Genomic DNA, 27,408 nt, shown 5'->3' on the forward strand with positions numbered 1-27,408 from the left:
CATATGAAACTGGCGGGTTCGGTACCTCAAACAAGGTTAAGAACCACTGCGCTATAGAAAGACAAATAATACGTGGTGCCCAAAGTACCAATACACCGAACCTAAATAATACCACTATATATAGTCAAATAATACAACTACATCATAACCAATACACAGAACATAAATAATACCACCATAGAGTGCCCAAATAATTCCACTATTCACAGCTTAACACAGTGCCAAAAAATACAGATGTACAGAACCAAAATACGTAATACAGCTATACATTGACAAATAATAATTCTACAAAAATACCAATATACAGAAAATAAATAATACCACTCTAGAGTGTTGAAATTATACCACTGTACGCAGCTAAACAATATTGGCGCTCAAAAATAACAATGTAATATAACCAAAATAATACCACTATACATAGCCAAATAAAAATACTACAAAATTACAAATACCGGTATATGGAACCTAAATAAACCTATAGAGCGGGGGTAGGGAACCTTCGGCTCTCCAGCTGCTGTGAAACTACAACTCCCAGCATGCGCCATTCACTTCCATGGGAGTTCCAAGAACAGCAGAGCCAGTATGCATGCTGGGAGTTGTAGTTTTGCAACAGCTGGAGAGCCGTACGTTCCCTACCCCTGCTATAGAGTGTCCAAATAATATCACTACACACAGCTAAACTATAGTGCTATACAGTGCCCTAAACCAAAATAATACCACTATACATAGCCAAATAATACTACTAAAAAATACCAATATACAGAACCTAAATAACACCACTATAGAGGGGCCAAATAATGCCACTATACACAGCTAAATAATACTGCTAAAAATACCAATATATGAAATCTAATTAATATCAGTATATACAACTAAACAATAACACTATATGGTGCCCAAAATACCAATATGTAGAACCAAAATAATACCGCCATACATAGCCAAATAACTACAACAGATAAATATACAGAACCTACTATATAGTGCCAAAAATACCAACATACAGTACCAAAATAATACTAATATACAATATATCATTATATAGAACCTAAATAATACCACTATACACAGCTAAACAATACTACTATACGGTGCCCAAAAATACCAATAGTAGGAACCTAAATAATACCACTATACAGTGCCACATAGAACTACTGCATAGAACTCCTAGAATTGCACTGTGCAGTACTAAATAATACTCCTATAGCTGTACATATGTAGTGTAGGGGAGAGGGAGGATCTAAGCAAAAGTGTGTCCTACTCCACTCACCGAAACCAAATCAAATGATCAAATCTAAATATTGTCAATACCCCCCCCCCCCCCCCCTCATAATACGCGATCTCTGCCCCCAGGGCCATGAAGTTGTATGTGTTTGGAATTATTGGTGACATAAAATAATACAATTATCACCGGCAGAAAAGCACATTTTCGGCATTTAATTACGTTTGATTGTTCGTCATGTGATTCGCCTACTGTGATTCTCCGATCCCACCGCGAAGGAACAATTAATTCAGGATGAGATTTCTATAATTACATTTATTAATCCTAATGACCTTCCTCTCAAGCTCAAGCGCATCTTATGTCATTTCCGATGAGGATAATAGGAAGGCTGATTCGGCACTAAAAATATCAGATGGGTCCCTGCGGCATGTGTCCTTCGCTTTTCTCCCCCCTCACCTTCCCCTTATGAGAGTTTAGGGAGGGGGCCAAATACCGAAATCAGGCCCCCACAGCTTGTAACGTTTTCAATGTTTGTGTGAATAGAGCTTTATTGTGAAGTTATATGCTCCCTTCTGAAGCACAATGGGAGAGATTCATCTTTAAGGTGCACGTTTTGCACTAGGCACAGGCACAGGGAGGTCCGCCAGATTTATGAAGTGATGGTAGCCTCTTTATAAATGTCCCGTTTCCTGCGTTTAGTCAGAGCTTTTATTAAGATTGTCATATGATACGTCAGCCTTAATAAATTTGCCCCATTGTATGAACAGGAGCTCAAACTATCAATGCAGGTCTATGGGAGTCAGATTTAGGCTCCAATGAGTCAGATTTAGGCTCTAATACACCTGACTTTAGCACTGTGTACATCAGAGGAACAGAGAGAAGGTCAGCGCTCCAGAGGGGATCACATAACTTTACAATAGAGCTGTCATATTATCAGGGCCGCCATCAGGAATTTTGGGGCCCCATACAGCCTAAGTGTCTGGGCCCCCCCCCACCCTGCCATTTTTGCTTTGCGCGCCGCGGGAAATTTAGCCCCACCCACTGTTATGTTGACTCCGCCCACTCATTAATTTTCCATTTGCCCGCACACTGTATAATCCTCCTACAGTCACCCGTAAATTATATGTCCCCCTCCGTCTCTCTCCTAGCTTCATATACACCCTTCATCTGCCCCCAGATTCATGTCCCCTCCATCTCTGCCCCCAGATTCATGTCCCCACATTTCTGCCCACAGATTCATGTCCCCCCATCTCCATACCTCCCAACTTTTGAAGAACTAAAAGAGGGACAAAATGTGTGGCGCGCTTAGCGCGCCGCAGCAAATTTAGCCCCGCCCACTTTTGTGTTGACTCCGCCCACTTGTTAATTTTTCATGTGCCCGCACACAGTATAATCCTCCTACAGTCACCCGTAAATTATATGTCCCCCCTCTATCTCTCCCCCAGTTTCATCTCTGCCCCTAGATTCATGTCCCCACATCTCTGCCCCGTTTCATGTCCCCTCCATCTCTGCCCCCAGATTCATGTCCCCCCAGATTCATGTCCCCCCTCCATCTCTGCCCCCAGATTCATGTCCCCCATCTCTGCCCCCAGATTCATGTCCCTCCATCTCTGCCCCCAGATTCATGTCCCCACAGTGTCATGCCGTCCCCTCCTTCATCTGCCCTAGTGTCATTCCGTCCTCTCTTTCATCTGCCCCCAGATTCACGTTCCACCTCCACATTAAACTTACCTTCTCGTCCGCTCCCTCGCCGCTCTCTGCGCGTCTCTCTCGCTGACACATGCGGCTGAAGGAAGGAGCTGACACAGGTCAGCTCCACGCTTCGCCGCTGGGTGTCTCTCTCGCTGACACATATGCGGCTGAAGCGAGGAGCTCACCTGTGTCAGCTCCTCGCTTCGCCGCTGCCGCCTCTCTTGCTGACGCTGACATGTATGCGGCTGAAGCGAGGAGCTGACCTGTGTCAGCTCCTCGCTTCGCCGCTGCCGCCTCTCTTGCTGACGCTGACATGTATGCGGCTGAAGCGAGGAGCTGACCTGTGTCAGCTCCTCGCTTCGCCGCTGCCGCCTCTCTTGCTGACGCTGACATGTATGCGGCTGAAGCGAGGAGCTGACCTGTGTCAGCCGTGTATGTGCTCAACTCAGATCTGCGTCCTCTGGATGCAGATCTGAGTTGAAACAGGACATACAATGACTGCTGCCGGCGCCAGGGGGCCCGGGCCCCCCCCATTTTAAAATTTGGCCGGGCCCCTGACGCCAGTAGCAGTAGTACTGGCCTATCGGCGGCCCTGCATATTATATTCTGGTCCGGATTCTCACCTTTTGATTTCTTTTTTGTTTGCAGAGCGTTGCAGGTAAAGTTCTAGAGAAAACAATTGAAGAATGGATGCGGTATAAAGAAGACTGCCAGAGATGGATGACAAGCACCCCGCGTCCTCAAGGTCAACACCTCCATTATAGCTCTTTGGATGATATCAGTGTTCGGAGGACAACCCCTTTAAGGGAGATCTCATGTTCCTTCTACCATTGATGTCAGATCAGTGTGGGTCTGACACCTGGCACCTCCACCAGAGGTGTAACGCAAAGCTCCTGGGTCAGAGACAAAATCTGTACCAGGCCCCAACTATAATACATTGTCTATAGTTTTATTTTGATGCCATTTACAGGGATTTTATAGCCCAGACATCCCCTTTAAGGCAGAATTCCCAGTAAAGTGATGACATGGAAGTACTATGGGCCTACAGGCTTCCTGCTTCACCCTCGGCCAGGCCCGTAGTCTCCTCAGATCACCTCCATGATGTTACACGCCATGTCACGTGTCACAAATTTCTAAGACTTCATCTTTGTTGCCCAAAGCAACCCGTATAAGGCTCTTCAATTGGATGCCAGGGACTACAAAAATGGGGGTGTTTTTTTAAAATAGTTTTATAAATGTTCCCCAAATGATATCAGGGACGCGATAGGTGAATGTATTGTGGCCGTACTATGGGTCCATACACATAGATCTCTAATACGGCCATGTGCGCTTAGGGATATAGCCATTACATTGTGCTGATACAAGTATACATTATATATAGGGGCTGGGACCTCAGTCGCTAACCCGGGCCCTCAGGTACTTACATGTGGTCCTTGACATCCTTGCTAATGTAGGCATTACCAGTGTGCGGCCTTGGATCTATTATGTGCCAAGATAAATATCATACATGTATACAGTATATAACACCGAAAACTCCTTCAAGCCATTAAAATTCCATCTAACTGGTCCTTTGTTATATCTGTATACAACAACCAATATGGCCGCCATTACCGCAAAGGGGCTACATAGCAAATCTGAATAGCAAACCAGGCTAGTTATTTAGTAATATATCTTGTAATCCAAGACATATTATAGAGATTTAGTCGGGTGCTCTCAAGCTGTCCTGCTGCTGAACTTGTTCCTCGCACTGTGCCTGTAATTGTTCTGGCATCTCAGCAGCTCGGCGGGACGCCATATAATGAGTGTGTTGTTGGTGTCAATGATCTGCCTGCTCTGGCATTTTGGCTGCTCTAAGAGTCGCTTGAAGCCTAGCTTGCTCAATCGTTCTGAGCTCCGCTTGAGGAGAATTCTGTTGACTTCTGGCTGCCTTCATAGCTCTTGTTTTTTGAGAATTTTGCAACAAAATTAGATTTAGATTTTCTTTTTCCCGGCATGTTTAAAATTGAGAAACTGCCAATTTGGATTAAAGGTGGTTTTCATATCTCAGTGTCTCAGAACTGGAGCAGATCAGATAATATGCAAATGCTTGTACACAATGGACTCAGTGTTATCTGTGTGTTTACATAGAGAGATAACAGCCCTGGCTTTATCAGAACCTGAGATAAGCTGCTGCAAGAGCAGTGTAATATAGTATGTGAACATAAATTCATAACAGTCGTGAAGCCATGTCATTTAGTAGCCTATGTGCTAATTGAGGTTACAAACTATGTGCCAAATTTCATCCAAATCCGTTCATCCGTTTCATTTATAATATTAGTAATAGGATAGGATAGGATTGGACATTTCCAGATGATTTCTAAAATTGGCATCAAATAGTTTCCTGTGTCACATTGCTGCAGGGCAGGGGAACTTCCAAATTCCTGAAGGGGCCGCTGACTGGGAAGCCTGGTGACATTTGACCCTGGGTCCCTGATTTTTCCTATGGCATCTGTCCACATGTTTACAATATGTCCGGCTGCAGGAAGTGACCCAGATCTATCGCCCATAGCAGCTGCGTACACTTATAGGATCATCTATGGGAAAACTGATGTGTATGGAGTAGAGAGTCTGTGCACATAAAATATACCCCTACTCTAAATGGCACAAAACAGGTGGGGGCCCCATTACAGATTCTGCACAGGTACCCAGGAGCTTCTAGATGTGTCTCTGTCCCCATATTGTGCCTGAGCCGAGGCCTCATATACTTCCCATATGTAAGAGTCTGTATTCTGGATATATTGTACAACGCGTTGTGGCGCTACTGAACCAAACTAGGGATCTATTATATACTGTAAGGTCAGAACCAGCATCTCACCCCAGCCCTGCAGATAGATAGGTTAGTGTCACCAGAACCAGCATATCACCCCAGCCCTGCAGATAGATAGGTTACTGTCACCAGAACCAGCATATCACCCCAACCCTCCAGATAGATAGGTTACTGTCACCAGAACCAGCATCTCACCCCAGCCCTGCAGATAGATAGGTTACTGTCACCAGACCCAGCATATCACCCCAGCCCTGCAGATAGATAGGTTACTGTCACCAGACCCAGCATATCACCCCAGCCCTGCAGATAGATAGGTTACTGTCACCAGACCCAGCATATCACCCCAGCCCTGCAGATAGATAGGTTACTGTCACCAGACCCAGCATATCACCCCAGTCCTGCAGATAGATAGGTTACTGTCACCAGACCCAGCATATCACCCCAGCCCTGCAGATAGATAGGTTACTGTCACCAGACCCAGCATATCACCCCAGCCCTGCAGATAGATAGGTTACTGTCACCAGACCCATCATATCACCCCAGCCCTGCAGATAGATAGGTTACTGTCACCAGAACCAGCATATCACCCCAGTCCTGCAGATAGATAGGTTACTGTCACCAGACCCATCATATCACCCCAGCCCTGCAGATAGATAGGTTAGTGTCACCAGAACCAGCATATCACCCCAGCCCTGCAGATAGATAGGTTAGTGTCACCAGAACCAGTATATCACCCCAGTCCTGCAGATAGATAGGTTACTGTCACCAGACCCAGCATATCACCCCGCAGATAGATAGGTTAGGTTCCACAGAACCTGGAGTAATATACTGGGTTCTGGTGACAGAGGCCTTTAATTCATTTATTGCATATTGATAGGCTGTGCCCTAATTTGTTGATCACTGCAGGTCCATCCAATGGCCCTGGTGACACCAATCCAGGAAGAAAGTATTCCAGTGAGCATACTAAGAATGGGGGACCTGACGTCCCTATTTTTAGGATCCCATTGATAATACGACATCTTATTTTTAACTCTTTACATCATAGGTCTGCATTGCAACCGCACCTTTGACATGTATGCGTGTTGGCCAGATGGCACACCCGGAACGATCACCAGCGTGACTTGTCCTTACTACCTTCCTTGGTTCCAGAAAGGTATCAGAATTCCTTCATGTCATTGACATAACCAGAATAGAAAATAATCTGAATATTCTGTCTCCATCCTGTAGGAACTAGTCAGAGTCTTGGAGCATGATGCGCTGTATGATGCAGACCTCATGAGGAGTATTAGCTCTCAGGGAGCTCATTCACGCTGACATAGTCACTGAGCACGAGACAAGAACATCTTCAATCAGCGCTCGGGGAATGGTGGAAATATATGGGGATTGTCTTTATTTAGCACTTACCATTATACTGAAGCTTTATATTGGAGAATTCCCAACGGTAGCGGTAATAGGGTAGACTGACAGTAATTTGCAGGTAATATTAGGATGCAGGGGCCTTAGGGACCCTCAGACAGGAACTTAGTGTGAATATTGTTCTACAGCCCTTGTCAACTACAATAGAAGGTAGGCTCTCTTGTGCCCTCTAGTGGTGATATTGAGGCATGTAAATGAAATCACAGAATTTACAACCAAGATTGCTCTTGATGAGGTTTATCAGATAGCCACATCGTGCTCAGTATTGATGCTGTCACTTCTGTGTCTTGGCAGTAAAACATGGACAAGTCTATCGACGCTGTGGACTGGACGGATACTGGGTGATGATCAATGGGACCCAACCATGGAGGAACTCATCACAGTGTGACGATGAGATGGAGATGACGAAAGAAGAGGTGACACCAGTAGTATATAGCTATGATCCTGCCTTACTGTTATACCACTAGTATATAGATAGGACCCTGCTTTACTCTTCTATTACTAGTATATATGTATGATCCTGCCCTCCTCTTACACCAGTAGTATATAGATATACTTAATGAATATTGATCAATATACCGTATTGGCCATGGACATATGATGGATTAGATGGGACAATGCCACAATATCTTGCACGACCACTACAAGCATGGAGCAGCCTGTATTAGTATTGCATGCTCAGGTGTAGGGTGATATTACGAATACGTCAGACATTATGTCCCTGTTTTTCTAGGTGGGGACGAAGGATTTACTGCTGAGTTTCAGAGCGCTGTACACTGTGGGGTATTCGGTGTCATTGCTGGCCCTCCTGTCGTCCCTACTGATTCTTACCATGTGTAGGTAAATATCTCTTCTGGCTATACACACCCCTGGCCACATTCTGCCAAGGCTCCCCTGGGTACCTTTATATTGCCCATTATATCTGCTGCCAAGTCCTGGCCCAAAGAACCTGAGTCTGACACAGCTTATGGTGCTCGCCTGATTCAAGACCCTTCCTCTATGTGCCCCATAGCAGCCTCTATTCATGGTGGTCATGGATCAGTGCGGGTTCTGGGCCTTGAACCTTCAAAGATCATATACTGATAATATATCCTGTGGATAAGTATTAATCCCCCCTTTAACCCCCACACAAGGATTTTGTCTTCACTGCAGGGAACCACCAAGTCACTATCTCAGGACATGGCGGTCCTGGTGAACCATAAGAACACTAAGAACCTTATTACACAAGCACCTTCCAATGGGTGAATGTGTCTTAAATTATCGAGGGACACGGGATTGGCCAGGGACAGATTACTTGCTCTCTATGAGGCTGTCAGGGAACGCATAAGCCCTATGGTCTTGAGGCTTGATGTGGTGACAGTGACACAACAAAGACACATGGCAGACACTGGTGGTTGCAGCTAGTGAGGAGCGGTGACCATAGTTGCACCAATAAGGACTTGCCAAAATCATCTTATTACTAACCAAGTCCTTATATAATGACAGGAAGCTGCGCTGCACCAGGAATTACATCCATGCCAACCTGTTCTTCTCCTTTGCCCTGCGTGGACTATCGGTCATTGTGAAGGACGTTTTACTGGAGAAGAGATGGGGCATGCAGACCATTGAGGTGTCAGACTGGGAGATTCTCATCAGCGACAAGGTGCGAGAATATTCATCCCATCCTCTGAACTTTATATAGTAATGTAGGTTACAGGGGTCTCCAGGACTGTAATATCAATGGTCTATCCTTAGGCTAAACCATCAATGAGGGTCCTGGAGGTCGGACCCCCCACTGTTCATTAATTATATAGACCCCACAGTGTGTGCCTGTTCAGTATATCTGACCATCCTATAGTCATCTCGCTCTGGTGGCTTTGAAGAGTCCAGGACTTACTTATTACTTTATATGTAAAATATCCAGGAGGAAGAAAACTGTCTCTGCACTGCCACCTATAGGTGATTTTCTATATATATGTCTGACCATTTAAAGAGGATCTGTCTCCTGGTCAGAAAACCCGAATGACATCCATCATCTGATCGGAGCTGTCACCTTGAGCATTGTTTATCCAATTCTGTTCAGCTATTCCAAAGATATAAGCCCTTCTAGTGTTGATTCAAATTAGGGTCTATGAGACAAGTGGGCGTAACACTGCATGACATACAGTACCCAGAGAAACCACAGTGTTACCGCCCACTTGGCTAATAGACTCTATTTTGCATCAAAACTAAAAAGGGCTTATATCTTTGGAATGGCTGAATGGATTTGGATAAACAAAACACCAAAATTCTCAGGGTGACCGTGCCGATCAGTTGGTGGGCTTGTTGGACCTGGTGGGTTGTCAGACAAACCTGAGGCACACTGTTTCGGACTTGTTGCTCAGGAGAGTTAGGTTCTGGTTGGAGCTTATGCGAAGATTATCAGACCCTATGAAGCGTCAATAATCTTCTATGCAGGCTCACCAGGGGTATGGGGGCCAAAGAACATTATATACAGGTCCGATCCATAATCCGCTGGTGTAATAATGCCGTGTGTGTTATTCATTTATCCTATGCAGGCCGCCATTGGATGTCGCACGGCTCAGGTTATAATGCAGTATTGCATTCTGGCCAATCACTACTGGTTTGTGGTGGAGGCGGTCTACCTATACAAGCTGCTTATCGGCGCCGTCTTCTCCGAGAAGAACAATTACACCCTCTACCTGTATCTTGGATGGGGTAAATGACTTATAATAATAGACACTATGAACCTTGATACTCTGGGCACCTACCTATGCCTATATATAATGGGTAGTGGGCATTCCTAGAAAGACGGGCTTCTCTCTGTGTTGCAGGGACCCCCGTTTTATTCGTAGTTCCTTGGATGACACTGAAGTATCTGAAGGAAAACAAAGAGTAAGTGAAGATTGTAGATTGTACAAGAGTAGAAAAACATGGACGCTTTCTTCTAGTAAAGCATACCAATTTATTGGTTGTGTCTGATGTTGCAGGGCTAAGCTGCAATACCACACACAACCTGCAGACAAATGTGGCGCTGTTTTTGTCATTTCACGTTCTATAGAGTCCTCTAAATTCTCAATTCTAATTCCTTGCATTTCCTATTTTACAGATGCTGGGCCCTAAATGACAATATGGCCTACTGGTGGATTATCCGGGTCCCCATCTTGCTGGCCTCTGTGGTAAGCACTGATTTACGCCACTGCTGTATACAGATGTCCATCGTCTACTATAAATGGCGCATATACAGTATATATTGACCGCGGCCTAGCCCTTCCATATACAGAAAGAACAAGTCCCAGTATGGACGCCTCTGTCGAGCCAGGCTTGTTGCTAGGCAACTAGTAGAGCCCACTGGCCTAGATGAGGCCTAGCATGGAGGGCTATTGCACGACAAACTTTGGCAAGTTCGGTCACGTTAAGGCCTAATAAGAGGACGTGGCTTGCAAAACACTACCCAAAAGTGGGAGGGCCCACATGGTTTGGTGGGACTGTTATGTTGATAGTATCCAATGGGAATTTCCAGTTTTTCGTCAATGACGGCGTCGCACGGGATTTCCTTTGTTTTTGTTTTTCCCGCTCTCTTGGTGGCCTGCTCCTTATATCATCTCTTTCCTCCTTCTCAGATCAATCTTGTGATCTTCATGAGGATCTTGAAGATGATATTGTCTAAGCTGAGAGCCAACCAGAAAGGTTTTGCGGACTACAAACTGAGGTGAGAATCGATTACCCCAATTATGTCCTATATCTACCCCCAACCAACACCTTAAAGGGGTCCTCCTTTGTGAAGAATACCTTGGCGACAACAATCTCCTTGGCTCTGAATGGGCCTTTGACAAAGGGGCTTTACCCTCTAAAGAACCAATGGTCTCAATGGCGGTTTCCCCTTTCGGGCCCGTTCCCACGATGTAACGCGGCACTCCTTCTGACACGTAAACACATCTTACGCGCGCTACACATTGAAATCAATGGGAGGCTTTTTAAACCATTGATTTCAATGTGTAGCACGCGTAAGACGGCGTCCATTGAAGTCAATGGGATTCTGTTTTAAAGAGCTCACTCTGACACGCGTTTACGTGTCAGAATGAGCACCGCGTTACATCGTGGGAACGGGCCCTTCGACTGTATTCACACTGGGCCAACAGCTAGCTTGCTATGATGTACCAGCATGGTGGATGAGGTTTTTTGAAATCTCATCTAGGGGAGAAAATTTGAGACTTTTCATGCACCCAAAAATGATCCGCCCAGATAGAAATGATGGATTGCAGTTATGTTCCTGGCAGATATGTAAATGGTTACAGGTGGGGCATGGTTAGGCACAAGAGGGCGCAAAAGGGCTTCCCCAGCTGTATTATAAATTGGCTCTCAGAGGCTACTTTTGGGTAGTGCACCTCTTGGTGAGAATTCAGTGACTGATAGACATAGCTCCGCAACGTACCATGTATCCCTCCTTGTCCAACCGTATCTCATCTTGTATCCAGGTAGAGGCCCCCAACAAGGTCCTAGACCCTCTGCCCAATTGTATAGTTTTCCCCAATAACCTTCTCCATTGGCAGTAATATTGTCATCCCCTCCATAGGTCACGACACCACAGCTTCAATCCACTGAATCCAATGAACTCTTGGTGCGTTTTTTGTCGTGCCAATGAGTATATATGATAATACAATAGCCCTATATATAGTCTAGAATGCTCCTTGCAGGTGCAGCACCCCTCCCCCGCCACATTAGCACGATTTCTGTAAGACAAAGTTAATTGATATATTAATTCTGACGGTTTTGTCTTATCGTGTTCCTGATAATTGGTGCCATTTTCTCGCTGCTCTAAACATCGTTCCTTTGTACTAATTGTGCAATTAGTGCTGACGGCTCCTTGTCAAAGCAGACAGCGCTCAGATGGCGCCGCTCATCACTAATGGAGGCCGACATTCCATATTATTATTATTATTATTATTATTATTGCTGTTTAGTCGCCTTGTTCCAGGTATTTTTAGCCTGCATTTATAGGCACTGAGAAATCTGAGGGGCATAGTTAAAGGGCTACGAAATACATTATGGGGTCCATGGTCGGCTACTTCCATCCTTGGATGGACTGGAGTAGGTTTGGGATGTTACTAAAGTTGTAGCGCTAGTCCAAGTCTCATTGCCAACAACTCTATGCCTTGTTTGACGCCCCCTAGACTCCCACTTAGGGATATGTACATTGTATGTACGTTCAATTTAAAGGGAAGGTACCAGGCAAAGAAATTCATGCTTTCTGAGAAACAGTGCCACTCCTGCCCATGGATGTGTCAGGTATTACACTCCAATCACTTCTAATAGAAACCAGAAGCGTTCCTGTGCTGGTACAAGCCCTGTAAGGCATCACCCGCCTACAGTATATAGTACATTCCTGTATTCAGTGTGACATGATGCATACTGTAGACTACAAACTCCATATTCTGACCTTTACAGATTGGCTAAGGCGACGTTGACTCTCATCCCACTCTTCGGGATTCACGAGGTTGTGTTCATTTTCGCCACGGACGAGCAGACATCAGGGATCCTTCGGTACATCAAGGTGTTCTTTAACCTGTTCTTCAGCTCCTTCCAGGTGAGATGACCACACAGTGTGAAAACATGGATTTGGGGTTGTCCTATAATCCATAGGATTAGGCATAAGATTGGTGGGTGGAGGGCGAACAGCGGAGACCCCAACCAGTCATGCAAAGGTTGTTCACAGGAGCTTAAATACAGCAATGGACCATCCTGACTGTCACACTCTATTGAAGTCTATGAGACTGCTGGAGACGTTTAACTGTTTACGTCCAGAGGATGAGAATCTGTCCAGGTCTTGTCCACGCAGGTGCGCGACTTCTTACAAGACACCGCTATAATAACTAACTACTATGTAGTCACAATTCGAGCACCTGTATGTATACCATATTGTCATCCTCCGAACGTGAACAATGAACTTTTCTATTTACCACCACAGATATTGAAATACCAGGCAAATTGATAAAAACTAAAAAAAAAAAATTCAGATTTTTTTTTTTTGTAAAATATAAATCACACTAGCTATTGTTGAATACCTCAAATGCAAATATCATATACAGTGCAAAAGTTTTAGGGGGATGTGGAGGAAATTCTGCAGAGTAACGTTCAGAAATGGAAGGGTTAATAGTTCACAAAAAAAATTTAAATAAATGTAAATTTCATCAATATTTGGTGTGACCTTTGCCCTTTGGAGGAGGAGTCCTGGAAGGGATGATCCGGCCTCCACAGATATAGCCCTGATCTCAGCATCGTCCAGTCTGTCTGGGATGACATGAAGAGAGACGGATTGGAGCAGGCAACAGCCATAGAAAATCTGCACTTAGTTCAGTTACATAGTAGATGAGGTTGGATAAAGACATTAGTCCATCAAGTCCAACCTATAACCCTACAATGTTGATCCAGGGGGAAGGCAAAAAAAAACAACCAAAAAACCAAAAAAAAAAAAACCCTTTATGAAGCTCATGCCAATTCCTTCCAGACTCCAATCTGGCAGTCAGTATAAAATCCCTGGATCAACGGGATTTACATTTCTCTTTTCATCATTCACTTTTATTGACAAAAATACAACTATTAACCCTTCTATTTCTGAACGCATTCTTACTTTGCAGCATTTTTTCACCCAAACCTACCTTGAACGTTTGCACAGCAGGCTAAATTTTCAATATTGTACAAATTTACAAGGGAGATCTTAAATCTTCTCCCCTACAATATCCTCCACTCGCCAGATGTCCTTGTGTCTTGCAGGGTTTCCTCGTGGCGGTATTATACTGCTTTGCTAATAAAGAGGTGAGTTTGTTGTTGTGCCATGTGCCTGACGCCAAGGTTACATCTGCATTCATTACAGTCCTTGCTATATCGCACCCATTTCTTCTACTCCGAGGGCTTTAGCAATAACACGGTCTATATACGAAATAGCTAAACCCCAAATAAGCCATCTCCCCTGCACACCCACTGCAATGTTCCTCTTCCATGTGCTGATAAAGTCATGCTCATCGGTTACATGGCGCAACAGCAGCTCCGTCCCAATCAAGTGAATGGGGCTGAGATGTAATACTGAGCACAGCCACTATACAATGGATGATGCTGTGCTTGGTATTCATTGAGGAGGCTGTGGCGCTCACTTGAACACTGCAGCCACTTCAACCATGCCAGATGTTGGACCTTCCCCATCCCTATGCCAAGGATAGGCAAACCCTCCTCCAAAACCTTGTACAATATGAAGGAAAACACAACAACAACTCATTTACATTTTCAGGTAAAGTACGAAATACAGAAAAAGTGGCAGATGTGGAAAATGGACGGTTCATCATTGCTGTGCCTGCGGTGACCAAAATCTGGTAACATGACAAACTTACTCTGAGCCTAAATGAACCCGGTGTACACAGACTCGACGTCAAGTGAAAAGTGATATAATGGCTGATGTGTGGACTTCATGGGCAGGCGAGATCCACCCTAAAGACGACTCGCTGGTAAGGAGATGAAGCTTCTAAGACTATAGAAGAAAATGGTCGCGTGACTAGTGACCAATCAGATCATGACTTGCACCTCACAGCATCCACATCACCTCGCCAAAGACAACGGAGGCCGAAACTTTTTTCAGATTTTTATTGAAAGTACATAAAAAGTTCAGCCCGCCGGGCACAGTCGGCCTACATAAAATCACTGACAGGAGACTAAACCTGCTTTAAAACCCATGATCACCACCTGTACCGCCCCCTCCAATATAATAAAAAGGCTCGTGACCAGTCGCAGCGGCTTCTTCGATAAGAACGCATCAGTCTCAGCTTCCCCCTCGCACCTTCTGCAAAAAGGATTCAGTAGAAAATCACCGGAGATTGCAGTTTGCCTCCGACACCATCAGCCCAGATCGGGCACAACGTGACCCTTCCACGTGGCCACCTGAGCTGAGAAGAACCGGAGGCTGCTATGGGCAGCGCCATCTAGGATCGAAACATCTTCGGGGTGGAAAGTTTCACCCATCGTCTGAGGTATGCTAAAAATCATCTCCTAGAATGGGGAAGATCAGAGACGTTATCGTAAAGACAGACAGAGATGCAGGAAGACCTAAAGATTACAGCGTACAGTCTGAAGATATGGATTCTGGACACAACATCACAGAAGATGTCGGCCCAAGTTTAAAGGGGTCTTCTGCCTTACTGCCTTTATGTAAATAAAGCGTCACCACCCAGTACAGAAATAGTGTCTGGTATTAGAAGTTCAAGCCCTAGACAGCTCGAGATCTTGCGTCGCAATCACAATTTAAGGGTAGAGGACGGCTGTAAAAATCAGAGGTCCCTTAACAAAATGGTGCTGCCCGTAGAAGACACTCACCTTAAAGGGGTTGGACCAGGCTTACAAGGTTATAACTTACTGTTCCTTGGGGGACCAGCCATCAAGATCAAAAGACCATTTCCTCTTTCTTAAAGGAGTGGCAGGTTGCACAGGCACGTTGTCGCTTTACTCATCTTTATTAGAGATGAGCGAACACTGTTCAGATTAGCTGTTCCAAACAGCACGCTCCCATAGAAATGAATGGAAGCACCTGGCAAGGCGACCGGCCGCCAGCAAAGTGTACGTGCCAGGTGCTTCCATTCATTTCTATGGGAGCGTGCTGTTTGGAACAGCTGATCCGAACAGTGTTCGCTCATCTCTAATCTTTATGGGAGTGCCAGACGGTTATCTCAAGCAGTTCCATAGAGATGAATGGAATGGCTGCCTCCCTGTACAATCTGCCACGCCATTCATATGGACTTCTGTCCTTGTGTCCGCCTGGTAGCCACCATTGACCACTAACTTGTATTCTTGGTTCCGCCCCTTTATGATATCTAGAAGTCCACAGGAAGATAAAACTCCAGGTCCGCTACTGAAATATCCTGACACTGCATCTTGCTACACCGCGTACCTTAGTAGTAACCACCCTCCTTCTAAACAAGATGTCAGCCATCACAATAAACATGAAAGAAAAGAATAAGCTTGGAAGACTTAAGGAAACAAACAGCAGGTCTTCTGTCTTACCTGGCTCCTCAAGGATCTGGCCATTTGTGTCTCCCTTTGTCTGAAGTTCTCATCTTTTCCAGGTTCTCTTGCAGCGCTCTCATTGTCTTCTCTGTAGAGATAGAAAACATTCACGTCTGTACTCTGGTAGGATGTACGGCGATAATGTCTTCTATCCTGACAGGGGGTCTTACCTAACACCAATGTGCTCTCCTCCAAAGACGACGAAAGCTCCAGCATGCTCAAGGACTTCAGTGGGGTGACATTGCTACCCTGAGGACCTAAAACAACAAGCCAGATCACCAGGTTAGATATATTATACACCAGCCCCTCCCCCTGTCCTGAGAATGAAGGGGCTTGTAGCTTTCCTTTGATAGGTCCTGGTCACCCAGACACAGATTCACAGTCATGGCTGGGTCGCAGCTCTGGAAGATGAAACCATGAAGGGAACATCACTTCTCCCCCCCCTTTGGCCCCTATGCTGAGGAATACACTACCCCAACACATGAGCTGGGCCCAATTATCAAAACCTGCGACAACCCCAAGAAACACACATTACATTAGCATAGCGGCCCCCTCATCCCCAGGATCGGTGGTCCCAGGCCTTGGACTCAACCACAAATTGTTGGCCCAGCCAGACAGGAACGTTGCTTTGTCTGAATCATCCTCGTACCTGTAGGTCTACAAACCGGAGTCCTTGTCTTTGGAGTGTTGACTTTGCTCAGCTGCTGAGATAGCTCTTCCTGGCAGTCCCTAGGATAAAAATGAGGGGTGTAATTTCAGAAATACAATTGTTCATTATGGCACTTATGCTCACCTGGCATTAGCGCCCTATGGAGTATTGCATATACCTGAGTTGGGCAATTGCCCGTTGTGCGTCAGTAGCCAGTTTACTAGCCGCCTCCAACTGGGATTGCATGTCCTCCCATTCTGTTTCCTGCTCCATGAGGAAGCCCTCTACTACAGCTCTGAGCCCCTTCTCCTGCTTCACCTGTCCCTTCAGAGTCTCCGTCTCCTCACACTTCTGTGGAGGAGAAAAGCCATACAGATCCATCACATCCTACAAGAGTTACAGCAATGGCCGACCACACCGCACACTATACCTTATGGAGCTGTATGGCTAGTTCTTGCATCTCGGCTTCCAGACGGTCGGCGTAAGCTTGCTCCAGTGCATCGCTTGGGGGGCGGGCGGTGCTGTGCCAACGGGCAATGGCAGAGGTCATTTTTCGTTTTGGGCCAAATAAGCTGTAAGATAAATCACATATAATATACAGAGGAATTAGAAGTATAGACAGGGTTATGGTGAAAGAGTCATGGTCCGAGGTGCAAATGTGTCGCTTGGTTACACTATGATGCAACACTAGCAGCCAAGGGCATTGGTAGGCTCTTAACCCTTTCACTGCCCTTTTACTCTAGAAAGCTCAGGTATGGACAGGACAGGGATTGGGTGAAATGTAAACTTTATTCATGATTTTGTGTAGGTGTTGTGTAAGTTTTTGGTGCATCTTTTTTTTGGCGCTGCGACCTGGACAATGTTAAATGTCTGGGACACAGCGCCAATAAACTTCCTGGTTATGTTCAGGGGGTAGAACAAAAGAATACCCCACTAGTAAGGCTCAGGGGGGAAATTACATTACACCTGCATGTGACAATCAGACAGCAAAAGTACAGTATGCTCTCTGATTGACAGGAGAGGGGGGAAATAGGGACTGAATCCCTTCTCCCCCCTCCTGGAGTCACATACAGAGGCAGTGAAAATGCTTCTCTGTCTCTGTGCACGCTGCAGCTGCTCTTCCTCCCCCCCTTACTGTTTCACTAATGCTTCCCGAGACAGGAGGGGGGGACACACTTTAAAGTCCTGTATCTCAGGACTCGTTTGGCCTATGAAAATAATATTAGATTCATTTTAAAGATGAGAATATCTTTAAAATGATACCAAGATCTACATAACAGCCCTTACAGATTATTAGCAAATTGCTGTTAAAAACGCTGTCGGGAATTGAAATCTTCAATGAGATCTCAATCCCCAATAGCGTTTTCAACAGTGAATCACTTTGGCACAGTAAGGGTTAACGTGAAGCACTTGGTATCATTTTAAAGATCAGATTCTCATCTTTAAAATGAATCTAAAATTATCTTCATGGCCCAAACGAGACCAGAGATATGGGCATTAGACGTAAGGATCTAGCAGCTACGTCCTCGGCTGGGCAAGTGACACCCTGGGAGGACGTAGATCTACGTGCTTGGCAGTGAAAGGGTTAAAGGGGTGTACTGCTGACACATTAAAGCTATCACCAGGCAGTGGCTCAACGGTGAGGTCTCGTCTGAACAGCGCATCACTGCTCAGCCACTGATCTGACCTGCAGGTGAGCAATGCAGACAAGGCCAGAAACACTGGGGACATGAACATACTCTCTGCTGGATCCCTGGATAGAGAAGATGATGTCATTTATGTATGTCTAAGGTAGGTTAGGAAGAAGCCGCCATCGGGTGAGGAGTGTCAGCATGTCAGCATTACAAGGCACCATTGTGATGAGGATACCTCCAAACCAAACAATATACTGGAGTCTCTGATGTACCTATGAGGAAATCTGTATGGTTGCATATGAGAAGGGGGTACGAGAGGCAACAAGTCCCTAATACTGTCCTACTGGACCACCGCTAGCAGCCAAGTAGCCTATTCAGACAACCAACTTCCTCAGCTGTGGCCGGTCTAGGAGCAGGCACACACCGAGACGGAAGGGTCTGTGACAATCCAGATCCCATAAGGATCCTTTAAACACATGGCCGGTCTTCTATTAGTGTAACATCAGACGTAAGAAGATCAGGTGTAACAGCAAATCTTATTGTTTTAGCTCTATAAATACGCGCCACCCTCTGCCCTTCACTCACGTGATCCCCACTTCCCGCAAGTCAGTTTCGGTAAGGGTAAGGAAGATTGGCAGATTAACGTCTTGCTCCTGAAATATCGATAAGTACTTGGAGCAGCCGATTTGTTCCAGGAGCTCCGCCAGGTCCTTATGGAAGAATAAGAATCATGGAGTTATATAAGATTAGACAACCCCGTGTGCCGTCGTGTCAGCTGTATACAGAACTGCCACTGGACCTCATACACTCGGAAGTAGCTGGAGCAGGTGCTCTGGGGGCTGGACTGGGGCCACAGCATGAATGCAGCACACCAGCAACATCATTATCAGGATTTTGGAGGGGTCCATAGCCCTTTAAGTGCAGGTCACACAGGATATAGAAGGTCCGGGTCAGAAACTGAACTGTGGCTGAAGTTTCGAGCAAAGTAAAGGTAGATTCACACTATTGTTATTGATGTACACTGCTCCAAGTCACAGGATAAGAGCAATGGACATTAACCATAGACTGCAGGCTGACCACCCCCTCGAAAGCTTCAGTCACAGTCAATGGGAACGGACCCAGATGGAGGGGGCTCGGACAGTGTCCATCACTCGTCAGGTCACTGTACATGGGAGGTAATCCCTATAAATAGTCACGTACAAAGCATATATAGGGTACCTTGGGCCCACTATAGGGTGGAGAGTTGGATATCCTGCAGTGCAATGGTACGGGGGCAGTATAGGCATCACCGTTGCGTTGTCTCCCTTTGCCATAGGATTTCGTTTGTTTCCGGCTGGCGGTTTTCAACACTGGATCGGAGTCCTAGAGAAGAAGATGAAGGTTTAAGAAGCTGGAGGGGATTAGAGTCTGCTTTATATTAGAAACCGCTGCCTGTAACTAGGCCGAGGCTGTAATACCAGGCATTGCCTATGGATAAGAGTGGTGCGGTTTGTGAAAAAAAGCAGATTAATTACAAATTAGTCCTTAAAGGGGCGGTGTGGGAAGTTTTATATATGGCCCATCCATAGGATAGGCCATAAAGATCTGATTGCTGGGGGCAGACAGGCAGATCAGCTGTTTGGATCCACTTCTGAGGCCTGTCCTATACACTGCATGGCTGTGGGCCCTGTATAGAAGCTGCAGCTCACCTCTCTTTGATGTCAATGGTCGCTGAGCTGCATTATGGGCTCCCGGCCATTATACAGGGACCGGAGCCAATTGCTTCTGATACCACCATCACCATCCGGAGTATCCGTGGGCTTACCATACAGGTCATGCCTACCTCATTGCTCTCCAGGGAGGCCTCGCTGCTGACACCCGTGTTGATACAGATCCCCTCACTGCTACTGCTCCGCTGTATATCTGTATACCCCTCCTCTGTAATACAGAAGATATCCTGCTGCAGATCATGCTCTGACCACAGGTAAGGTAGGATATAAGGTCATAGGGTACCAACCTTTACTGCTGCCATTACTCTCCAAGTCACGCTCATTGATCGGGGAGGTGACATCACGAAATCTCAGATCAGCTGAGCCGCCAGTCTCACTATCCACATCGCTGAAAGTAACGTAACCCTGAGGAGGAAGTTGCCCACCTAAAATATAGAGGGAACAGCTTAGGCTAGACATAATCATATACCACATGGCCACTTTATTAGAGACACCCATGTAGTAGTGGATTACATCTCCTTTACACCTTCAGAGCCACACACAGGTATCAGATGTGGTAAGGTGTACCTTGCCAGTAATGGCTCAAGAACTGGTCATGTGTCATTACAAGGAACAGCGACTGCCATAAGGAATGGAGAACGATTCTGGACGTCCTCCTCCGATCCTTACATCCACAGGATCACTTCTCTGTATACTCTCCACACTGCAGCGTCCGAAACCACCACAAGATGGCAGTGTATGACATCCCGGCCTGACTAGTCCAGCACTGATGGCCGGATACCACCCCCGCCCCCGCCCGTCCATAACCCCTCAGGTCCCTGGAGTTTCCCAATGTGGATTTTATGCTGCATTCTGGGGTAACGTGTCTCATGTACAAACAGGGCAGTGCAAGTTGTGAACGGGCCGGGGTCTCTAATATAATGGCCATTCTATGTAGATGTATACTAGAGCCAGAGGACAATATCAATACCAAGAGCTACAACACCATCATGGAGGGCAGCAAGGCTTCTCTGTACTCACCGTAGCCGGGCCCACCACCTGTTATCTTGGCCAGGGCTTGGGGACCATCATGAATACTGGGACCTCTACCCTTACGTTGGTGCCTCGGTCGCTGGGGAGCTGTGGAGGACTCATCGGATGAGCTGAGATCTTCATGGCGTGCTGAAAAAGCCAAGAATACAATGACGTTCATCCCAGATCACAACAACTGAGGACCTTCAAGATGGGTCACAACTTACCTGATCCCCTACTGTATGTCCGAGAACCTTTGACACGATGAGAGTCCAACAGCGACACGATCCTAGAATGGCCGTATCTGGCGGCTAACATGCGGGCTGTATCTCCATTGTGGTCTGTCTCGTTCATTTTAACCCCCTTTAACATAATGGAAGAACTTGATTTATTTTTGGCAGCTCCAAGTGTTTGGTAGGTTAACCTCCTTCAGCTTAAAGGGAATGTGTGGCACAATATGGATTGCTGTGGCCTATTCACTACTTGCCATGCACAGCACTGTACACAGTATGGTGGCTGTGCTTGGTATTGCAGCTTAGTCCCCATTCGTTTGAACAGGGCTGATCAGCAGCACGGACATGACGTCACTGAACTGAAGAGGGGAAGAGAAGCTCCACTACAACAGAACAGTGTCCCAGCCCAAGTCTCTGCTCATTCAATAGCTTTGCATCATAATGGAGAAAATTAGGACTACAGATTGTTTGTAGAGACTTACATGGTTTAGTAAATGCTGCACTATGATCTCATGTCCCGACGCTGCGGCCTCCATCAAGGGTGTGAAACCGTACACCGGCTCCCTACAAGGATGAAAGCAGATGTCCAGTTAGAGATCAGTTCAAGCATTACAGACAATACCTGGTATATCAGGCTTAAAGAGGTTTTATGTGGTAGACTATCCCTTTAATATGATAATTGCTGACAGCTGACCAGTTACTCTGTAGCAGATACCAAAAAATGTAATGTATGTACACAGTGACTGCACTAGCAGAATAGTGAGCGCAGCTCTGGAGTATAATACAGGATAAGTAATGTAATGTATGTACACAGTGACTGTACCAGCAGAATAGTGAGCGCAGCTCTGGAGTATAATACAGGATAAGTAATGTAATGTATGTACACCGTGACTGCACTAGCAGAATAGTGAGCGCAGCTCTGGAGTATAATACAGGATAAGTAATGTAATGTATGTACACAGTGACTGCACCAGCAGAATAGTGAGCGCAGCTCTGGAGTATAATACAGGATAAGTAATGTAATGTATGTACACAGTGACTGTACCGGCAGAATAGTGAGCGCAGCTCTGGAGTATAATACAGGATAAGTAATGTAATGTATGTACACAGTGACTGCACCAGCAGAATAGTGAGCGCAGCTCTGGAGTATAATACAGGATAAGTAATGTAATGTATGTACACAGTGACTGTACCGGCAGAATAGTGAGCGCAGCTCTGGAGTATAATACAGGATAAGTAATGTAATGTATGTACACAGTGACTGCACCAGCAGAATAGTGAGCGCAGCTCTGGAGTATAATACAGGATAAGTAATGTATGTACACAGTGACTGCACCAGCAGAATAGTGAGCGCAGCTCTGGAGTATAATACAGGATAAGTAATGTAATGTATGTACACAGTGACTGTACCAGCAGAATAGTGAGCGCAGCTCTGGAGTATAATACAGGATAAGTAATGTAATGTATGTACACAGTGACTGCACCAGCAGAATAGTGAGTGCAACTCTGGAGTATAATACAGGATAAGTAATGTCCTACATTGAACATTACATGAGACTGATACAAGGTAATAAGCCGTCTTCCTGTGTCTGCAGGACGTGGTCATTGTTTTCATGAAACTATTACCTTGTTTTTGCATAAAAAGTTTCAAACAGACTGGTAACAATGGCGCAGTGTGACCTTATACAACCCTGCGGTCTTACTTTGCATCTGCATTGGCTCCATTCTCCAGCAGGAATCGCAGCATACGCTGATGTCCAGCACTGGTGCAGTGGTACAGGGCGGTCCAGCCACGGGCATCCGTCGCCTCAATGTCCGCTTCTTGCTGCATTAATACAATAAAGACTGAAAAATTCAGTATTTGTTTTTTGCTACTGTACAATATCACGATGGGCAGGGAGGAGGTGACGACTGCCTCACATATCATACCTGGATCAGGAAATAAGCGACACTTTCATTCCCACAGCTCGCCGCCAGCATTAGAGGAGTCTGCCCGCTGGGTGCTCTGCAATTCACGTCCACCCCTGCCTCCAGGAGCAGGCTGACCACAGCATCATGACCAATGTAGCAGGCATACATAAGTGGTGTCCATCCACCCCGGTTCCGCTGGTTCAGGTACACATCTTTCCTGTGCAAAGACATAACATGCAGCATTAGCAAGTGCAGTAACAGAACGGACTGGTGCAAAACATTCACAGACAAGGTTAAAGGGCATTTCCATCACACAAATATGTGGTGGGCCCAAACGTCAGAACATCGGCAATCAAAATGACGACAAAGCAGGTTACTAAACACCATCATAGGCTTGTATTCTTACCTGCGCACACAGGACTGCACTACCTCATACTGGCCAATAGAGGCTGCTGTGTGGAGGTCCAATGACAGCTCCTGCCCATCCAATGGTTCACCATACCACATGGTCAGGCTGTGGCCAAGCATTTCTGTCTCGCTGGATTCGTCGCTGAGTTCGGCCATGTCGCCAATAAGTCCTGAAAAACCAAAACCAAGGCGTTAGATTACACCAATCAGAGCCAAGTACACTCACTGACAAAAAAATACTGCACCCAGGTGGATTGCTGAATAACACGGCCTGCAGTTATGTCTCAGACAGATATTAAAGGATTACAGGTGTGGTCTGGCCACAAGAGGGCGTACAAGTGCTTTCCCTGCTGCCCTATAGAAAGGATCACAGAGAGACTACTTTTGGGTAGTGTTGCTTTTGGTGTGAGATCATTGACTACCAGTCAGAAGCATTTCTAGAACACAGAAGTAGGACAGCCATTCTAATAAACTTTCTGCCAACTAGGAGGGGTTGGGTGCAGCAGTTACACAAGGGCACATGTATATGGTGAACAAACAGGCTCTGGAAGGTACAGGCAGACCAGCAGGATCCACCGACAAGCATGAACAGCTCCCATAGTTTCATTGACCTCCATCCAGTCACAGGTAGAGACTTCACAAGACGCCCATCTCTGCCAGGTACTTAGCATTTACTGTCCCAGGTCTCATTATGTGTCCTGCCATTGACAGCGGGAGTCACGAACAAAGAACCTGGACTGTGACAGACAAAGCAACAAATCCAGGTTCTGTTTGGAGTCTGAGGGTGGTGAAGATGGAGTATGGAGGCCTTGTGGTGAGAACGTCAATCCACACTGCCCCCTACTTGTGATGATATGAGGAGTCATCACATAGAATAGTCACCCCTAGTAGTGATACAAGGACACCAACAACTCACTTATATGTACAGGACATCACAAATCAACCTCTCCTCCTAATACACAGCCATCAGGACACAGACCTCTCCTCCTAATACACAGCCATCAGGACACAGACCTCTCCTCTAATACACAGCCATCAGGACACAGACCTCTCCTCTAATACACAGCCATCAGGACACAGACCTCTCCTCCTAATACACAGCCATCAGGACACAGACCTCTCCTCCTAATACACAGCCATCAGGACACAGACCTCTCCTCCTAATACACAGCCATCAGGACACAGACCTCTCCTCCTAATACACAGCCATCAGGACACAGACCTCTCCTCTAATACACAGCCATCAGGACACAGACCTCTCCTCCTAATACACAGACATCAGGACACAGACCTCTCCTCCTAATACACAGACATCAGGACACAGACCTCTCCTCCTAATACACAGCCATCAGGACACAGACCTCTCCTCCTAATACACAGCCATCAGGACACAGACCTCTCCTCCTAATACACAGCCATCAGGACACAGACCTCTCCTCCTAATAAACAGACATCAGGACACAGACCTCTCCTCTAATACACAGCCATCAGGACACAGACCTCTCCTCCTAATACACAGCCATCAGGACACAGACCTCTCCTCTAATACACAGACATCAGGACACAGACCTCTCCTCCTAATACACAGCCATCAGGACACAGACCTCTCCTCTAATACACAGATATCAGGACACAGACCTCTCCTCCTAAGGGCTAGTTCACACGTGAGTATAAGGGGAGGTTTTTGACAGCGGATTTCGCGTCCAAAACCTCCCCTTATAATGGTGGTCTATGGAGACCGCCGGGCTTCTGTTCTCCGCTAGCGGCGAGCTGCTGCTAGCGGAGAAAAGAAAGGACATGTCCTTTCTTCAGGCGGAAGCCGCGCAGGTTCAGCCGCGCGGCTTCCGCCCCCGGCAGCTCCCTCCTATGTCGGCTCATTCATTTGAGCCGACAGCAGAGGGTTAAGCCGCGACAGCGATGGTCGCGGCGGGCGGGTTTTGACGAGAGAGACGCGGCTCGCCGCGTCTCTCTCTGTGTCAAAACCCGCGCGGGCAGTTCACGTGTGAACTAGCCCTAATACACAGCCATCAGGACACAGACTTCTCCTCTAATACACAGCCATCAGGACACAGACCTCTCCTCCTAATACACAGCCATCAGGACACAGACCTCTCCTCTAATACACAGACATCAGGACACAGACCTCTCCTCCTAATACACAGCCATCAGGACACAGACCTCTCCTCTAATACACAGCCATCAGGACACAGACCTCTCCTCTAATACACAGCCATCAGGACACAGACCTCTCCTCCTAATACACAGCCATCAGGACACAGACCTCTCCTCCTTATACACAGACCTCTCCCCCTTATACACAGACATCAGGACACAGACCTCTCCTCCTAATACACAGCCATCAGGACACAGACCTCTCCTCCTAATACACAGTCATCAGGACACAGACCTCTCCTCTAATACACAGCCATCACGACACAGACCTCTCCTCCTAATACACAGCCATCAGGACACAGACCTCTCCTCTAAAACACAGACATCAGGACACAGACCTCTCCTCTAATACACAGCCATCAGGACACAGACCTCTCCTCTAATACACAGCCATCAGGACACAGACCTCTCCTCCTAATACACAGACATCAGGACACAGACCTCTCCTAATACACAGACATCAGGACACAGACCTCTCCTCCTAATACACAGCCATCAGGACACCGACCTCTCCTCCTCCTAATACACAGCCATCAGGACACAGACCTCTCCTCCTAATACACAGCCATCAGGACACAGACCTCTCCTCCTAATACACAGACATCAGGACACAGACCTCTCCTCCTAATACACAGCCATCAGGACACCGACCTCTCCTCCTAATACACAGCCATCAGGACACAGACCTCTCCTCCTAATACACAGCCATCAGGACACAGACCTCTCCTCCTAATACACAGCCATCAGGACACCGACCTCTCCTCCTAATACACAGCCATCAGGACACCGACCTCTCCTCCTAATACACAGCCATCAGGACACAGACCTCTCCTCCTAATACACAGCCATCAGGACACAGACCTCTCCTCCTAATACACAGCCATCAGGACACAGACCTCTCCTAATACACAGACATCAGGACACAGACCTCTCCTCCTAATACACAGCCATCAGGACACCGACCTCTCCTCCTAATACACAGCCATCAGGACACAGACCTCTCCTCCTAATACACAGCCATCAGGACACAGACCTCTCCTCTAATACACAGCCATCAGGACACAGACCTCTCCTCCTAATACACGGCCATCAGGACACAGACCTCTCCTCCTAATACACAGCCATCAGGACACAGACCTCTCCTCTAATACACAGCCATCAGGACACAGACCTCTCCTCTAATACACAGCCATCAGGACACAGACCTCTCCTCTAATACACAGCCATCAGGACACAGACCTCTCCTCCTAATACACAGCCATCAGGACACAGACCTCTCCTCCTAATACACAGCCATCAGGACACAGACCTCTCCTCCTAATACACAGCCATCAGGACACAGCCCTCTCCTCCTAATACACAGACATCAGGACACAGCCCTCTCCCCCTTATACACAGACATCAGGACACAGACCTCTCCCCCTTATACACAGTATACATCTCTCGGTATATAGATACCTTTCTTCTCTCTCGCAGTACAGACTTTAGCCTCCCAGCTGCTTTACCCCCTTCCCGCTC

General features: G+C 46.5%; 2 protein-coding genes across 2 annotated transcripts in view; one reads left to right on the forward strand and one right to left on the reverse strand.

The window, feature by feature from the left end:
* The window catches only part of LOC142216337 (glucagon receptor-like), a 32,083-nt gene extending 17,358 nt beyond the window's left edge, over positions 1–14,725 (forward strand). The window contains exons 3-14 of the mRNA XM_075284097.1: positions 3,563–3,659; positions 6,766–6,873; positions 7,431–7,552; positions 7,870–7,976; positions 8,622–8,778; positions 9,674–9,833; positions 9,950–10,010; positions 10,225–10,294; positions 10,739–10,827; positions 12,564–12,702; positions 13,890–13,931; positions 14,401–14,725. Of these exons, the coding sequence (XP_075140198.1) occupies positions 3,563–3,659; positions 6,766–6,873; positions 7,431–7,552; positions 7,870–7,976; positions 8,622–8,778; positions 9,674–9,833; positions 9,950–10,010; positions 10,225–10,294; positions 10,739–10,827; positions 12,564–12,702; positions 13,890–13,931; positions 14,401–14,472 (1,224 nt within the window). The 3' untranslated portion in view covers positions 14,473–14,725. The remainder of the gene's footprint in view (positions 1–3,562; positions 3,660–6,765; positions 6,874–7,430; positions 7,553–7,869; positions 7,977–8,621; positions 8,779–9,673; positions 9,834–9,949; positions 10,011–10,224; positions 10,295–10,738; positions 10,828–12,563; positions 12,703–13,889; positions 13,932–14,400) is intronic.
* Positions 14,726–14,797: 72 nt separating this feature from the next.
* On the reverse strand, positions 14,798–27,408 carry ANKS3 (ankyrin repeat and sterile alpha motif domain containing 3). The gene is made up of 17 exons (XM_075284089.1): positions 27,349–27,408; positions 23,717–23,888; positions 23,329–23,527; positions 23,103–23,224; positions 21,882–21,963; positions 21,394–21,529; positions 21,176–21,316; positions 20,443–20,580; positions 20,269–20,363; positions 19,665–19,808; positions 19,032–19,156; positions 17,243–17,384; positions 16,991–17,163; positions 16,813–16,892; positions 16,334–16,420; positions 16,161–16,251; positions 14,798–15,152 (listed from the first exon to the last, which is right to left on the reverse strand). Exons 2-16 carry the CDS (start codon positions 23,872–23,874, stop codon positions 16,169–16,171), a joined length of 1,905 nt encoding a protein of 634 aa, XP_075140190.1. The 5' UTR covers positions 23,875–23,888; positions 27,349–27,408; the 3' UTR covers positions 14,798–15,152; positions 16,161–16,168.

Source organism: Leptodactylus fuscus, chromosome 8, assembly GCF_031893055.1.
Source record: "Leptodactylus fuscus isolate aLepFus1 chromosome 8, aLepFus1.hap2, whole genome shotgun sequence".
Classification (NCBI taxonomy): Eukaryota; Metazoa; Chordata; class Amphibia; order Anura; family Leptodactylidae; genus Leptodactylus; species Leptodactylus fuscus.

Coding starts and splice junctions, on each gene's coding strand:
- ANKS3 (XM_075284089.1), bottom strand. CDS start 23,874: ATGGCCGAACTCAGCGACGAATCCAGCGAGACAGAAATGCTTGGCCAC. Junction 17,385..19,031: donor TTGCGGGAAGTGGGGATCAC/GTGAGTGAAGGG, acceptor TTTATCTTACAG/CTTATTTGGCCCAAAACGAA. Junction 17,164..17,242: donor TAGCCATACAGCTCCATAAG/GTATAGTGTGCG, acceptor TCTCCTCCACAG/AAGTGTGAGGAGACGGAGAC.